Source organism: the organism of the source record quoted next, unplaced genomic scaffold (genome assembly GCF_019419815.1).
Source record: "Pyrus x bretschneideri cultivar Hongxiangsu unplaced genomic scaffold, Pyrus_bretschneideri_v1 Contig21, whole genome shotgun sequence".
NCBI lineage: Eukaryota > Viridiplantae > Streptophyta > Magnoliopsida > Rosales > Rosaceae > Pyrus > Pyrus x bretschneideri.
In genome coordinates, this window is record NW_025999513.1 from 454,312 (window position 1) to 472,177 (window position 17,866).

General features: G+C 36.4%; 1 protein-coding gene across 5 annotated transcripts; it reads right to left on the bottom strand.

Moving 5' to 3' along the window:
* Window positions 1-10,582: 10,582 nt before the first annotated feature.
* Window positions 10,583-17,092, bottom strand: LOC103948705 (casein kinase 1-like protein 10). 5 transcript variants are annotated; one of them, XM_009359764.3, is made up of 14 exons: window positions 16,382-17,092; window positions 16,194-16,234; window positions 15,271-15,340; window positions 15,018-15,166; window positions 14,840-14,935; window positions 13,999-14,069; window positions 13,133-13,194; window positions 12,830-12,893; window positions 12,646-12,730; window positions 11,894-12,020; window positions 11,686-11,759; window positions 11,508-11,568; window positions 11,143-11,273; window positions 10,583-11,028 (listed from the first exon to the last, which is right to left on the bottom strand). In XM_009359764.3, exons 1-14 carry the CDS (start codon window positions 16,455-16,457, stop codon window positions 10,750-10,752), a joined length of 1,386 nt encoding a protein of 461 aa, XP_009358039.1. In that variant the 5' UTR covers window positions 16,458-17,092; the 3' UTR covers window positions 10,583-10,749. The 5 variants fall into 5 exon arrangements, with proteins under 5 accessions (XP_009358039.1, XP_009358038.1, XP_048440413.1 ...); XM_009359763.3 differs by having other exon boundaries at window positions 11,143-11,276; XM_048584457.1 differs by having other exon boundaries at window positions 10,885-11,028; window positions 11,124-11,273.
* Between the last annotated feature and the right edge of the window lie 774 nt (window positions 17,093-17,866).

A 17,866-nucleotide genomic window follows, 5' to 3' on the forward strand; every position in this document is an offset into this window, starting at 1 on the left:
ACTTAAGATGACTTTGTTTTTTTGGGTAAATTACACTTTCATATCATACATCAGGTTTAAGCTCTATTTCAATTCCTTATAATATCTTTAAAATATTTCACTTTCATACTTTAAGTACTATTTTATTTCAAAATAATACCTCCGTTATATTTTCTATCCATTGATCTATTAAATGCTAACGTGGCTGCCACATATATGCCACGTGGCTGCCAAATGTCTGCCACGTGGCAAAAATAATAATTTTTATTTTTATTTTTTTAAACCTGAATTTTTTCCAAAAAAAAGAAAAGAAAACCCCAATGACCTGCATCTGCAAGAAGAAGAAGAAGAGGTGGGAGGAAGAAAGAAAGAAATAAACCCCAAAATCCCACCTGAGCCACCCCTCCCAAAAATCCTCCATCACCCACCCCCGAAAATCCCATCTACCATAAAACCAGTTTAAAAATCATCTCAAACTCAAAGTATTAGTATTTTCAAAACTCACCCAAACTGAAAATCACCAGATTGCGGAGGGAGGAGGGTCGAGCGGGGAAGGGGGGAGCTGGGTCTCCGGCCGGGGTGAGGGTCGCGCAAGGAGGGCATCGGAGTTCCTTTTTCTTCGTCTTCTTCTCCTTTTCTTCCTCTTCTTCTTCCTACTGCAGATGCAGGTCACTCAATTTTTTTTCCGCATTTGCCTCCCTCTTCTTCTTCTTCTTGCACATGTGGGTCGCTTGGAGAGAGAGGGGGGGGGGAGGGGAGGGGGGTGGTGTGTGGGGAAGGGATAGTTTCAATTTTCATTTTTTCTTCCTCCCTCCCTCTTCTTCTTCTTCTTCTTCTTCTTCTTCTTCTTCTTCTTCTTGCAGACATGGGTCGTTCATTTTTTTTTTTTTTTTTTTGTAAAAATTCAAGTTTTTTTGAAAACAAAATTAATATTATTATTTTTGCCACATGACAGACATTTGGCAGTCATGTGGCATATATGTGGCAACCACGTCAGCATTTAACGTATCAACGAATGGAAAATGTAACAGAAGTATTATTTTGAAATAAATAAGTACTTAAGATATGAAAATGAAATATTTTAAAGATGTTATAAGGAATTGAAATAAAGCCCAAACCTGAGGTATGAAAATGTAATTTACCCTTGTTTTTTATAAGCATTTTACTTTGCTCTGTTTTATATCATGTTTTGATTCTAAGACAAAAGTAAGAGTGCCTTGGTTGGAAAATGAGATTTCATCCAATATATGCTTCCATTACAAGCATAACTTTTCTGCATATTCAATATTAATAAGCATAGGATCTGTAGATTCAAAATTACACATAAAAAATTTGTTTTGCAGAAACCAACAAGATCCAAAACTATCTAACTCAATAACTTTGCCTACATCCTCTTGTACTTTACAATAGAAGCAAAATTTTCAATTAACACTCTAGTAATGCAGACTCAAGAATGTCCAAAATAACTAAAAGTTGGCTTTCTGCAATCTCTATGTATGGCATAGCTGCTTCTGCAAAAACAATAAGTTGGCTTTCTCTCTTCATCTCCAGTGGTCACCTCTTACATTCAAATTCAAACCTACAATAGTTTTTTAAGGATACAAAGAAAATTATACCAAGAACATAACAATAGCAATAAAAATATATGAAATATATCTGAAAGCTTTACTTGACTACACGTGGTATTAGATGCTTGAAATATATCTAAAGGCTTTACTTTCCCCTGCACAGTATGTTTCACAAGCATTTCATCCCAAGCCACTAAAAACTCATCCTCATCCTCATATTCATCAATGAACTTTTTTAGGACTTCTCTAATCCCATTGTTACCCTTGAATACACAATTAACATTCCGTAGTGCATTTTGCATCATATGCCACAAGCAAAGCCTATGAAATGTATCAGGCATCACATGTGGAATGGCATTCATCGTGTCTCTAAAAATGGTTTTGGGAGCCTTGTTGGACATTGCTACCGAAAAAATTTCAAATAACCAAATAAACGAGGGAGCAGTTTCATCGTATATCAATGCTGCCCCAAAAACTACAATTTCTCGATGATGATTCAAGCCAGCAAACATGGTAAACGGACGACCTGCTCGATTAGTTTTATAGGTAGTGTCAAATGAAACAACATCTCCAAAATGACCATAGTCACTTATCATTTTAGCATCCGCCCAGAATATATTGGTTATTTGCTCTTCATTATCCAATTGTACGGCATAAAAAAAAATGAAGGATTTTCAACTGTCTTACTTTGAAAATATCTCAACAAGCTTCCTGCTTCACTATACACCATTTTTCTTTGCCTTTTAGGCAAAAGATAGTTCTTCTGATCAACCTTTGTATAACCAAGAGATTCCCTTCCTCCAACATGCTTAGCCATCAACTCATAAGACGAACAAAGTGCGATACCAGATTCTTCTGCCAAGTCTAACTCAGCAGCTTGAGAGTCTGATATTTTTCGCTGAGATGGTAGCATATGTGCACACTCTGGTTTCTGAAGAGCATGATTGTGTTGTTCCTCAAATTCATGCACAAAAAACCTTCCATTAGATCTATACAACTTAATAACCATTTTAGCATGACAAACTGTCCGTGTCTCTGCCCTTGGCTTCTTTGTCTTGTAATCCCGCTTATCTTGGAGCCGAAAACCCTCCTTACTACAAGTAAAAATTCTTGAAGTGACTTCATTAGTTTTCTTATTCTTGTAGTGACGATCTTTTCTAATACTAAATCCCACTTTTCGTCCGTAGGCATTGTATAAATTATAGGCTGCTTCTTGCGAATCAAACTCCATACCACACCTCAGTGTACAATCGAATTCGTTCGATTCATCATTGTTGAAATTATTTGCTTCTTCAAAATCAATCATTTTCAATCAGATCTGCAGTACAGAAAAAGGTATGGTAGAGAAAAAAATCAACATTTCAAAGTTTGTTTCTTTACGGAGGTTGCGGGCTTTAATCAACCAATATACTTCAAAATTGTTCTCAATTACTCTAGAAGAACAAATAACAGGACACATTAAATCGGAAAAAGAGGACCCCCAACATGTTATCAATAAGAAAATACAAATCCAATAGCAAAAAGGAGCAAAAACAAGTAAAGAAAATTACATAAACAGACCTAGGAAGACCCAATGAAGATGCAGCGGTGTCGAATCAGTGGGAGGTGAAGTTTAGGAAAAGTGAAAGAGGCGGGAGAAAAGATGCTTTAGAGGTGGGAAAGGCAGCAAAAAGAAGTTAGGAAATTGGGCTTTAAAGATGGTTTGGAGTTGTTGGTGGGGTGGTAAAATCTGGAGCATTAAATGAACTAAACATGAAATCAATGGCTAGAAAAGTAGGAGGGGATGGTAAGTAGGAGGGTAGACAATCTTGGTACGCCGGGATACCAACTACTCAGAAAACAGGATATTCGATTACTTGAGAAACCTGAAGTAGAAAAAAAAATTAATCGACCAAGAAGATATGAAACCATGATATACAAACATTGAGAGGATCTAGATCTTGCCGAGATGGAAAAGAGTTAAAATTCAACCTTGAAAGGATGGAAGGTGGGTGGAAAAAGAAGGCGGCCTCGGGGTAGGGGGTTGCCACCAGGCCCAATCGAAAGCAAAGCGATTGGCAACTATTGCGGGCTAAAGTTTATGTTTCTTAAAGCATATTCAAATGAGATGTCAAATTCAAAATATCAAATTTAAATTTGATAACTGATTTGGCAATTTGACATATTGTCAATATTTTCCTTCCACCCGGTATGCCAAATTTATTGCTTCATTTATGTTTTTTTTAAAACAAAAATAATAAAAGTTGGGTTGTTGTTGGTTTAAAATAGTAAATTAATACTTAAATATGCTAGCATTTAAGGTAAGACAAGTACAATGCCTTTGGAAATAGCAAAAATAAAATTTGAAGGCAACTTCAAATTTAACTTCTCTTTGTCTATGTCAGCTTAGTCTTCTTTTCCATGTCATCTTTGACATTTCGGTTGGAGTAAATAGTACGTCATCTTTTACCGTTATATGTATATGTGACATTTTTAACATCTTCTTTGGAGATGGTCTTAAGGGGGGGGTATTTTAATATTGGGAGACTTTGGATGCGGTCCCTAACTACGAATATTTTTTTACTGAATTCTTGTTGGTTTTCAATTTTTTATCGAAGTCCCTGAAATTAATATGATAATTTATTTTTATGCATGTTACTATATTTTTTAAATTAAAAGTTGAAATTTATAGTTGTTTATATTAATGAGATTTTAAATAAAAAAATCCATAATTTGTGTGTCACATCCCGACCCGGGGTCCACCATATCCCGAGCCCGCTCCACCACCATAGCACGATATTGTCTGCTTTGAGCCCCAATCACGCCCTCACGGTTTTGTTTCTAGGAACTCATACGAGAACTTCCCAGTGGGTCACCCATCATGGGAGGGCTTTCGCACGCTACTCGCTTAACTTCGGAGTTCCCATGGAACCCGGCTCGGGGTCCACCACATCCTAAGCCCGCTCCACCATCGTAGCATGATATTGTCCGCTTTGGGCCCCAACCACAACCTCACAGTTTTGTTTCTGAGAACTCACAAGAGAACTTCCCAGTGGGTCACCCATCATGGGAGTGCTCTCGCGCGCTACTCGCTTAACTTCGAAGTTCCCATGGAACCCGAAGCCAATGAACTCCCACAAGGCCTTGTGCTGGGTAGGGATGAGAATATACATATAAGGATCACTCTCCTGGGCGATGTGAGATCATACAATCCACCCCCCTTAAGGGCTCAACGTCCTCGTCGACACACCACGACTAGGGTTAGGCTCTGATACCAAATTGTCACATCCCGGTCCGGGTGGGACCACTTCCCGGGCCCGACTCCACCGTAGCACAATATTGTCCGCTTTGGGCCCCAACCACGCCCTCACGGTTTTGTTTTTGGGAACTTACACGAGAATTTCCCGATGGGTCACCCATCCTGGGAATGCCCTCGCGCGCTACTCACTTAACTTCAGAGTTCCAACAAAACCCGAAGCCAGTGAGCTCCCAAAAGGCCTCGTGCTAGGTAAGGATGAGAATATACATATAAGTATCACTCCTCTGGGTGATGTGGGATCTTACATGTGTGATTAAAAATATTAGATTAAAAATTATACTATTGTGAGTGTGTTAATATGTGTGTGTGTGTGTGTGTGTAAACATGGGTACATTCATCAAAATTAACCAAAAAATTATTGTACCAAAGCATGGGTACATTCTTCAAAACCACACAAAAAATATATAAATATTAGGTTTGGTAACATTAATAAATTTTTTCGATTAAACTTGACATAGATAAATTCTCAAATCAAAGAAAAAATAATGTACCCATATAAGTTTAAAAATGGATAAAAATTTGAATAGATATATATATATATATATATATATATATATATATATAAGGTACATTTTACATATAACAAATTGGTATATTTAAGAATGAGTACAATTTAAGATTAAAAATTTTAAAAAATTGAAAACATTTCTTAGAAAAAAAACTAATAGGTACAAAATTATTCTAAATTTAGTTAGGAGTTTTATTAAAGTGTGAATATTAAAATTCTAAATCAATTGTTAATTTTTATTATAAAAAATTATGTAATGACATGTAAATTTATTATTACATTAATGCTAAGGATTTGGATCAAAATCTAAAAACTAATAAGGTTTCAGTCAAGGAAGAGTAGTAACTAGGGACTGGATACTAATTTTTCCTTTAATATTTGTACTATTTTAAGTTGGTATTTTTTTATTGCAATGGACTAATTTGCATTGAGTATATTTCGAGTGATGATCTTTAAATTGAACGGTTCATGAGATTACTTTGTGTGAAATATGCCTAATGAGAGTGCTCAAACGCTAACAAGTTAGCAAGTTAATACAACGTAAACATTCGTTTAGGTTCTGTTCACATAACATCCTTACAAAATTCACTCAAATCAAATTTTTCTTCACTAAAAAAGAGATGAATTAAAGGGAGAACCCACATGTACAATCAATTCTGAAGAGATCAAAAACATAATCATGACTGGCACTCACAAGAAGAGTGTGATCCCAAATATAAATGTTGCTAATATTAGTAGTGTAACAGCATCTGTGAGAAAATTGATCTTCCGAAAAAATGTGCTTCTAAGAAATTGACTAAAACAAAGACCCCAACCATTTGATGTCCTGGATAATAAATCGTAGTCTCCAAGGGGTCTTGTTTGTTTTCAACCACATCAATGACAAATTTAGAATCACCTTCCACACAGATATTCATAAACTCCTTCTTCCTTGCAGCTTTTAGGGCATCACGTAAAGCAAGAGCTTCCTCAACAGAAATTATGTTTTCTCCAAAGTTTCTCACACCAGCAAAGATGGGATTTCCAATGACAAAGCCTGTAGTAGCCTTGTCACTAACACAACGCATCAAAATTAATTTTTAAGTAGTTTGCCCCTGGTGGATTCTATCTAATGTTGGGTTGGTCAAGCCCATACACCTTGTGAAGTCTAGACTTTTAGGTTTGGCTTTCCTTGTCAACATTGTAAGTGTACCACATACTCAATCTAGCTTTAGGCTGTTTTCTGTTTATGGGGTATGTCTGCTGTGAAGAAATGCACAAGGATGGGACGCATCTCATTTCAAAAGGTTTGTTCATGCATGTGCATTCCACATCTACATTCCTGCTTCATTCTGACTAGTTTAGTTGTCTAATCAAGCTTGCACACATATTTCCAGCAAGTTGGGCACGCATATTAAGACTTACCCACATGGGCATCCTGACAACTTTCTGCCAATAGTTAGATCTTAGCTCTTACTTTTTTCTGATCAGTTTGTAGGACAACATGTGTCCTTGATAGGTGAAAAACAAACCAAAGCTTTTGGGGTTAAGATCCCTAGCGGGTTCCTTAGTTTTTTTGGGGTTTTCGGATTATATTTTCTGGAGAGAAGTTAGAGAGCGAAAGGCTTTAAGACCTTTCCTTCCTCTTTGTTCTTCATTTATGAAACCCTAGTTGCAAAACTTTCCTTCATGCATTAAACACCCAATTATTGAAGAATAGGGTTGCATTGTCTTTGGTTTTGCATTAAATTTGTGGTCAAGTTTTTTAGTTTCAAATCTTTAAATCTGACCCATTTTAGGATTCTTGGCAGTTTTTCCTTCAATTGTTTGACTGGAGAAACTGACTAGACATTTGAATCCAGATCTGCATATCATTGTCATATGCATAGTTCATGTGCTGGTCTAGGTGCCATAAGGTGAAGAGCTAAAGAGGAGCTGCCACTTCATGAAGACTTAAGGAATCCATCTTGTGTGAGGCAAGGTTGTACAAAGGTAAAGCTGCTCCATAGATAAGAATCTAGGAATTGAGTTTTGCGTGGTACTTTGTAAGAACCTTGATTATACTAATAGATTGGACTCAATGGAGAGTCTCCGGTTTTTTAACCCAGAGGTGGGTTTTTCCGGTCAAAAACATCTTGTGTTCAAAGTTATTTATTTTTATCACTTATCTCACATACATATACATGCTACATGTATCACTTGAATATTTAATAAGTATGTGCTCACAATCATGCTCACTTGACACGTTAATAACTTGGAATAAACTGAGGGCTTGTTGACTAGGATAACTTTTGATAACTGAAATTGGTTTATTAATCTTTGATTTATTGACTAACATATCTATCTTAGTTGACTAGCAGGCTTGACTAGTCAGTCCAGCAGATTATTATTTTTATATACAGGTTATTCCTCTTATACCAATTTCACACCCTCTTCCTTTCCTTCATGTTGGCTCGATGGTATTCTTTCCCCACAATAACCGCAAGCATGGGAACTTTGGCAAGTTGAGTTTTTGCATTATGTTGGGACTAAATCTGCACACTGGTGTGGATGAGGAGGCACGTATTCAAATAACCTACCAAACAAGAAACAATCGCAAGTAAGTCCAAGACCCGGGGTGTTGGTCCAAGGCCCTTCGATGGTCAAGTTAGTAAACAGTTTTAGACTCAAACAGTGGACAAGAGAATAAGGATGCTAAAATGTATTACTAGAGATGAACCCTAGATGGGTGTATATATGCTGACTGGGAGAGATACATTTTTAGGATAGAATCCTTGTACTAAACCGGAGAATCCTAGAGGATATCTAGGACTAGATATTGCGTCGTCTTAGAAGTGTGATTACTTGCGGTGCATGCCAATTCTTAGATTGTAGGAACTTCAAGACTTATGAGGAATCTGATTATGTCCTTATCCGAATAGAATCTTGTGTCTTGTGGAACAAACATGGTCATCCAACGAAGTTGCTTTGGACTTTGCCTATTGCCCTGGAACAAAGTGATGATCGCACCACTGTTCTGTCTGATACAGCTCTGCTCGGAGCTGCTTAGTGCATGACCGAATTTCGGAGGTAACGTTATTCAGATCAGCTTAATTCAGCCCTAGAAAATTATGGTCCCACAGTTGCCCCTAATTATCTATCTTAAATGCAACTTGTTCCCTTGAGGATTGATAGTTACCCGAAGACCATTCCTTTCAGAGTAAGTTGGAATATATATTGTTCAGTCATCTATCTTCATATGGTGATTCGATTCTTTGCAGAGTAGAGGTGGCGTTTCGAATTTAGATGTGCAATCTCGAGTGTCGTGCCATAAAAGTCATAATGATGAAAGTTTGTATTTGTTGCGCATGCGTGAAAAACAAGAATATTCTTTGCTAATTTTAACCGTCAGATTCATTAATCCTAAGAGGAGTCCAGTTGTGCTCAGCTAGAATATACTATTGAGTTTATTTTACTCAAGTCATTAAGCCAGTTAGAGTAAAACACTTCGAACTTTTCTTCCTTTGCTTCCTAATCTCGAAATATAGTTTAATCTGTCAATCTTTCCTAAAGTAAGCAAACTTCGAAGTAAGAAGTACTGAGGCGAAACATGAGTAAGCTTGTGGGCCCAGGTTAAAGCTCAATAACCCCTCCCAGTGATGTTGATTTGAAAAAACATCACCTCCCAAACTTAGTATTTATAAAGATTCTTATTGAGATATCTGGAGTACCACCTTACTCCAATACGAGGTATTAAATATTAAACCCATGGAAAACCTTTTGCCCTAGACTTACGGAATGCGTTGACTGGAATAAGGATGAGAAACTATTGAATCATACTCAAAATAGCCTCCAGATGTTAATGTTAGTCTAACATGTTTGAGTTATCTTGTTTGTTGATTCCATTTATTCTTTCACCTTGCCCCATTTTAGGTCAGAGGATTTCAATAGTGCAACGTGTAACCAAGAAGGGATTTCTTTCCTAGTCCAAATTGTTGATTCATCCCTGGTGATTCTTAAATGAAAGTTCGTTAGGGACTTGGTCGCCTGCATGTGAGTCGAAAAAACTTTTTGAATCCTTTTATTAGACCCTATGTGTTGGACTTGAGCTTTTCCGATCGGACTACACTTAGCTGGATTGTCTAAGGCACTTCCGCGTATTGCTATTGGCTTGGCTAAGGCACTTATATCAATTTTCAATATTAGGTGAGGAGTTATGTCAATGTCAATTTCTATTTTAACCAAAAAGCTATTATTGAATCGGAACGCTACAATTGTGGTGAACTCATTCCATGTATATCATTCTTCATTTTTCTTACATATATGCAATGTAGGTGATGGCCCCAAAAAGTTAAAATAAATAAATAAAATGTTTTTGGTCTCACACCCACCTAAAACATAGTTTCTAACCCATAAATAAACTTATCTAGTGGTTCTAGGTTTTCTTTTTCCTCAACCAAAACCAAATTTAGATTTATACAGAGAAGCCATGAAAACAACCTATTCTAGTACAGTAAAGGAGAAAAGTATTTTTATCAACGACATTGCATTCATCTATTTATTAATTCACAGTTAGACAAATAAAGGGTTTTTAATTTTAGTGAATTTTTGCAAGGATAATCTTTCAATGATGGCCTATAAAATAATTTGTTCAGATTATGTGAAATATTGAAGAGTGAGTCTAGACAAATCGTTGGTGCCGTATTAATTTACTAACGGGTTAGCGCTTAAATGCCCCATCCCCATGCGCAACCCTATTTTCTTAAATAACTCGAACCATCTATATTTTAATTCATGAATCATAGAAAATCATTGCAAAAAAAAAAAAAAACAAATCTGAAACTATTATCACATCAAATAGTAATGAAGATAAAAGACAACACAAAAATTTCAAGAAACACTAGAATCACTGTCATTTAACTCAATGTCATGTAATTCCGATTTGAGAGATTTTCTGTAAATTTGATATTTGAGGGACACAAATCGGAAGCTAGAGAGGGCACGCGCTTTGCACCAGATTTCAACTAAGAAAGTTGCCGATATGAGTGGGAGAACAAACATAGAGCATAATGCACAACAAGCAGTCGGCACGCGTTTTATGTAGCGTTTTTGTTTTCTCGGGTAAGAAAGCCGACCAGTATCTCAAATATATATATTCATAGACAATCCCCTGAAGTGAGATGGTGAATCTCTTTCTTGGAGAGTCTCCGATCGATGGCGTTGTAACGGCGAGAAACCATGAAGAAGGTAAAACTGTAAGGGTAGTAGCAGTGTCTAAGGAGAAACTTCATTGAGCTTTTCAACTGTGAAATCAACCCAACAATGGATACACATACATAGTAAACTGTTGCAAAACCATTTTAGTGCTGAGAGACATCTTTGATAGATAAAGATAACGAGGAATCTCGACACTAGCATTTTAACAGAGGGATCAGACTTCACTTCCTCTTTCCCGTGCCGATTGAAAGGAGTTCAAAGCTCCTTAGTGTATCATCACGGCCGCCTCTTGCGATGGATGTTCGGGTGAAAGATGTTTTGGACTCATACCCAGGTTGAACCCTTTGGGTGGTGGACAGGCGGCCACTACTTGAGACCAGCCGGCTTGACCGACTCTCGCTGGGCTCACCAGATGAGCTTGGCCGGCTGCTTGATATAACTGGCCTCTTTGAAGTACTGCCATTTCTAGATGAACTACGAGCCCTTTCGGAGTCAGCTTGCTGCAAGAAACATGCAAAGAATGTGCAACTTCATTAGGCTCCATAGTAAGGAAATATTATAAGCATTCAAAATCATTTGAGACTAAATCCAACACAAATGTTAGAAAAACACACGACGTCCTTGGATGACGGGGCATCATCAGTTGCTCTATGTCTGGAGTGATCGCCATAGCCATAACCAGAACTATTCCTTCTAGAAAATGCCTCAACTGCACCTGAGTACTTTTCTCGAAAATCTTGTGCCACTGCTAAAAAATATAAAAATACGTGTTAAACATTAACATATGAAACGAGTAAAATGAACAGTCATATCTTCATTGAATGAAAATGGTTCATCCATAATGTTTGCATAAAACAAATAAAACGCGATAATGAGAACTCAAATACAAGGACAGATAAAGAAAAAATTGTAAGCATCTGTCAGAATATAAGTAAATAAAAATCGATGCATTCAGGCCTTGCTCAAGAAAATAACCAACCTGTAGGCCTTTCTGTTCTTTCTGCAGATGGTCCAGGGTTTAAAGCTGGTTTTGTACTTGGCTGCACAAAAACAGGCAACCATATGGAGCAAGAATCATTACCCAACACATACAAAAATGAAGAATTTTCCTCTTTACATAGAAAATCCATAATAAATTTGCCTAATTAGGTACTGACTCGTGTTCTAGAACTGGAGCCAATTTGCGGATACTTCAGTATAGTCCAATCAAATACATAGTCAAATTGATACCCTGCACCAGTTATAATCAGCATCCAATTAGGTTTTAATAGTTTTTAAGAGCCAATTAGATTCATCATGATGTTTAAAGAAGAAAGCCTCTGAGATATGAACAAAAATTTGGGCTTAAAGCGCCTACAAGCTAACCTTCTCGAATAAAAAGGTCCCGGAAAAGCCTCTTCAGGTATGAATAATCTGGTTTGTCCTCAAAGCGTAATGATCGACAATAATGGAAGTATGACGTGAATTCTGAAGGATATGATTTGCAGAGCACCTGTAGAGAAAAATATCAGTAATTCAAATACATTCGTTAAACACTGTCAGAAACAGTAATTGGAAAAATAGAACAAGATCACAGAAAACCATGATTTCATAAACAGTGACTGCACTGTTACAACTAAACACCATAACACATAAACGAGTGGAGTGGAAAAGGAAGATAAAGATTTAAAATCTCATTTTAGGTGGATGGAAAGTCACGAGATCCCACCATCTTAATGGTTCCCCCAAATTCGAAGTGTCAAAGGATACAAAGGCATTGACTTCTACAAGATGTAGACTTGTAGTTTTACTGTTTTACCCTCGTTAAGCATATTTTGGTTTGACCACTCATTAAGGTTTAGGTTTCGTAAAGAAATTATAAAAACAGACTTCATACAGTTGTGATCTTTCTATCCCTTCTACTTAGAATGCCAAGCAAGAGAAAGAGATGTCTGCCTTTCCCCTTTTGATGTCTACCAAACATGATGGGGAACGCCTCTCAAGCCACTCCATTTACTATGCTTCCTACCTTATCTATTACTCCTAGTTTTCTTCGACCAAATATGGCACAAAATGCCATTAGAGAATATACTGTCTTGTTAGTTGTTAAACACTGCACATAAAGCAAGTGTTGATACCTCAATTGGAGTTAGCATCTTCTTCTCACTGATCTTGTCATATTTTTGCTTTTTTGTACCTGCTTTCAAGCCCTGCCAGGGAAGGCTGAAAAAGTAATCATACAACCAAGTTAAATATGTGAAGTTCAAGAAACAAATAAACACAGGATACTGGTGATTTAAGCTTATCGGACAAGAATGCAACCTCCCCCTCAGAAAATACATGAGCACATAACCAAGAGATTCTAGATCATCCCTTCTGCTTTGCTCTGCAAATAAAATTAATATTACAATTAAATATTTGTAAAATTAATATTAAAATTAGGGGTGTGCTATCCACACACCCCCTTTTACTTCTCACACATCCCTTTTTGATTTATGTCCCTTGATCTTCTTCAATTTATCCGATCCGACGGCCGAAAATTAGAAGGATGTGTGAGAAGTAAAAAAAGGTGTGTGAATATCACACCCCTAAAATTAATATTCCAATAACTTTACGTTGACTAACCAACACCAAGGTGAGTGTTAACACTAGCATAGCGGGCAGTTCCTGTCAGATTCTTGTTTTCCCTGTCAGAAATGCCACAATGAGAACTTTTTCTAGAATAGAAAACGAAAAGTAAAGCAGAATAAAAAGGGATAATATTTATATTCTGATAATCATAGGAGGTTACTTAAAAATTCTATCCACAATGATTTGATCAAATCCAAGAAAACACACAAAAGATAAGTTAATCCATAAGAACATTAAATTGCCCATTGTTGAAAAACCCAAGTAAGAATTTAAGGATTGTTATATAATCGTAAGCCATTTTTCTGTTCAGTAAAATTATAGATACGGTCCTTACAAGGACATAACAATTTGGATGTAAGAACATGATAAAAGAATTATCCGATTATGACTATTTTTGTCTCTAAATAATTCAAAAATTCCAGCAGACACCCCACATGATGCAACCAAAGACGAAGAATGTCCATGTAAGTTAAATCTCAATAAAATTTCAGGAGCAAAAAAATAAAATCATAACATGCAAGTCTCAGTAAAAATTTAGCATCCATCAATTGTGGAACAATTAAACATGTGAATTGGAAACAGTGTGCAGCTGTCACAAATGTGATATGACCTTCAAACCTGTCTCTAAGCATCTATGAGTCATATCTACGAGATGCCAGAAACTGATTCCCTTTGTTGGTCTTGGGGAAACCCAAACTGTGTTGTTCAGCATTTTAAACACTAGACACAAGTGTAGCTTTTTACAAAATACAATAAATGGGGAGGGGAAATTTGAACTTCCTCCTCTTTAGACAAGATGTAGTAGAAACTAGGGATGCACGACAAACTAAAATACTGCAAATATTTCTTATATCTGATACCTGTATGGTATGTGCTTGTGCGTTTGAAGATCTCTATACTTTTTTGCAAGGCCATAATCAATGATATATACCTGTGGCACAAAAAATCCCAGAAAACAATTGTTCAGTACCTGTTCTGAAGACAAAGTGAGTAGTTGATTTAGTGCTGCGCTCACTTTCATTTGAGCTAGGCAAGATTATTAATCTAGATGAAAGCAATAATAAGATTCGGGTGTTCCAGTTCTTAAGTTTGAGCCATCATGAAAAACACTACACTAAACATATAAATGTAAAAAGGGCAGATACTATGTAAAGGATAGCCAATGGATAAATACATGATATTTGTGACTCTGTAAGTAAATAATATCCCCCATAATAATCAAAAGTAGTGTAAGGAAAAAAGAAAAGCCTCATCAAAGATACTCCCATGACAAAGGAAAACACCAAGGCTAGTTCTCCACCACAGAACAATAGATGGGAGGTAATAGTTCTAATTAGATGTCTAGCAACAATTTTAAAAATCAAGTAAAGTTAGGGGTTCTATATCGCTTTTGTGGTATATATTCAAGGGTGAATAGTAGCAGCAGAACTTGCAAATTTATGCATTCATGCAATAATCACCATGAGCAATACCCATGACTCTCTTACAAGGTCTACTTTTGCCTTATTTGGTATTCGGACTTTTTCCCCATGAAATTCAGTCTCAAGCATCCAAAATCTCAATGGAAGTGACAAAAAGAATCTTAAGTAGAAAGGAATGATTCACAATGCATTCATATTCATACGAAAAAAATTCCAAAATATCCATTAAAACACTAAGGATGACCACTACAGACAGAAGCACCATAAAGACTACAAGTACCTGATTAGCTTTGCGTCCCAGGCCCATTAAAAAGTTGTCAGGCTTTATATCACGGTGAAGAAATCCCCGTGAGTGCATGTACTCAACTCTGTTTATCTACAGAAAATAATGTAGAAGCATAAACATGGCAGCCATGTTAACAACATAAACCCTCATTCGAAATAATTTGATAACTTACTAATTGATCTGCAAGCATCAAAACTGTCTTCAAAGAGAACTTCCGATTGCAATAGTTGAAGAGGTCTTCAAGGCTGGGACCAAGCAGGTCGATAACCATGACATTGTATTCACCCTCAACACCGAACCATTTAAGATGGGGTACACCAGCTAAGTAGATATAAATACAAAAGTTAAGTTGGCTTTAAAAGTGAACATTCACATGAATGCACAACAAAAGAAAAGAAAAAAAGAAACAAAATAGAGTAACCCACTTCCTCCTTGAAGAAGCATGTACAATTTTGACTCATAATGAAGCTGAGGGTGTTTTGTCTTCACTGATTCCTGAGAGAACAAAAAAAAAAAAAAAAAAAGTGTTTAGATGTAATTACTCTTGTGCTACATGAATTTTAACTACTATCAAGAACCATCAAAACACATCTGAATCATAATAAAGGATACACGATAACAATAGAGCACCTACTCCTCAATTTTGCATTATGCTTCAAAATTTAATTACCATGGAACAATGTTTTCAAGCCAATCACTTAATGAAGCCCAATTGGATTCTTAACCTCAAGTAATACCACAGATCTCAGTAAACTAAAAGAAATTCATAAAAGCACTACAACTAGCTCCGTCTATCTTTCCACTATCTCGAACATCTGTCAACTCTGTTCACCAGCATGAATATCCTTCAGTTTTAAAATACTCAATGCCATGCTAAACTATGATCACAAATTATGACATGCTATAACAAACCACTCAGAATAAGGTACTACAAGTAGATGTCAATGCAGAGATAGATAATGAAAAAATTCTAACAAGAATTAGGTACTACATTTCTAGAACTTAAAGTAGCACAAAACGAATACATTTGCTCTTACTTGCATATTAACTCACACAAAATGGCGGTGAGCAAAATGCTAATCCAAGTATATGAGCATGCTTACTGTATTCAGATTCTTAAAAACCCAACCAACTCCATATGATCTAATAGTCCTATACCAACTTTCTTTTATGATCAATGACTTTTAGTATATTCACAACCCCATACCAAAGTCAAATTTAACCAATTACATTATCAAAAACTGATCATGTCATTTAATGTGTAAAAGCTCAATACCATTGACGAAAAAAATCAAACTTCCCACAACTTTTCATTTAAAATTAAGAACAATGAACGTCCAAGACATACCAGCTTGACAGCTACCTCCTCTCCAGTTTGTACATTAATACCTGAAACAAAGCAAAACCAAACCAATATATTCTCAAACCCGAAAAACAAAGCCAACATTTCAAAAAAGTGAAACAATCAAGCAATGCCACTAAAACAACAATATTTATTCCCCGAACAATCGAAAATTGGTGACACAAATTGCATACCCAAATAAAGCTCTCCGAACGATCCACTACCGATCTTTCGTCCTAGCTTAAACTTCCCACCAATTACATGCTCCATGATCTGAACAATCCCAATCAAATACTATACAAGAAAAGGCCCAAACCCCCACTTCACCACCCCCCCCCCCAATTTACAACCCAGTCCAACACTAAACTACGAACCAAATCTGCTCCGAAAGCCCATCGGCGATCGGACTCAAACGTCTCCTATTCCACTCAACACTCAATTCCTCGCATGCAATCGCAGATCCATCAAATTCCAGCTCCAACAGAACCCCCAAAAGTCCTTCTATATCCAGAAATTCCGAAAAGAATGCTTGAACCTACAGTCCGAAATACACAAAATTGATATGAGACTTGAATATCCAAAAGAAACCCACTAATCAGTGGAGCCAATAACTGGATTTTTCGGCATTTTTTCCCGGGAGAAGAATTGCAGCAAGAATGTGAAGAAAGGGTTTCTTCGGCGGATAATTATATTCAATTTCTCAGATGAAATGGGAAAACATTTCAGCGTGGAAAAAGAATGGAGCCTGTGAAGGAATCAATCGCCTGCGATTATTGACGGAGGGAAAAGGGAAAAATATGAATTTTTGGAAGAAAGGAGGGATCTTTGGATCTGGGTTGAGGATAAGGGGTTTTGGGTTTTCTGGGAAAGTTATGACTTTCTCGGGAAAATTTGGACGGTGTGAGAAAAGGGGGAATATTTCGAATTATACAGAGGGGAAAGGGGAAGGAAGACAAAAGAATAGGAAGGAAAATAGATGAGAAAGTGGATGACCGATAGAATACACATGATATTTTTTTTTTATATATATAGAAATACATATGATATTATTGAAACTTACATTTAACTTACAACTGCGGTTCCCTACTAAACAAAAAAATGTGAGAATTTCGAGTTCGATGTTTCAAATTGGTGAGTCTGCTTGACTGTGATCACGAGCAGAGTAAAATTCCTCATACCCTCTTTGGACCCGAAAATGATGGATATTCATAACTTATCACCAATTGTCCCACATTTTGAAAAAAGAAAAAAAAAACATATATTTAACTTTATTATTTACTCCATATAAATATTCGTTTTTATTTATTTTTTTGGATTGTTTTTAATAAGTGGGAGATAAACAAAATAGAAAATGTTAGTTTGGGGGTTGATTATCTAACTAGATAGCTCTCCGTGTCCGAAGCTTCAAATTTCACTTAAATAAGAAGTCCCAAGTGCGTCGGAACTTGTACGAAATCACTATTTTCTAATAGTAATAATTGAGGAACACATGCATGTCTAACACGTGTTTATTTAATTTCTCCTTGATAACTTTTTTTTTGGTAAAATTCTCCTTGATAACTTGTTAACAGCAAATACACCTGTTGCAGATGAGTTTTTGTCGGAAATGAGTTGTGATTTTATACACATTGTCATAATGACATGAAATTCATTGCTTTCTTACGTGTAAAATGAACAAA

Excerpts from the sequence above, each read along its gene's own strand:
- LOC103948705 (XM_048584456.1), bottom strand. The coding sequence starts at position 16,457 with ATGGAGCATGTAATTGGTGGGAAGTTTAAGCTAGGACGAAAGATCGGT. Across the intron at positions 16,235-16,381 it reads GTTCGGAGAGCTTTATTTGG|GTATTAATGTACAAACTGGA; the intron begins GTATGCAATTTG and ends GCTTTGTTTCAG. Across the intron at positions 14,936-15,017 it reads TGATGCTTGCAGATCAATTA|ATAAACAGAGTTGAGTACAT; the intron begins GTAAGTTATCAA and ends TATTTTCTGTAG.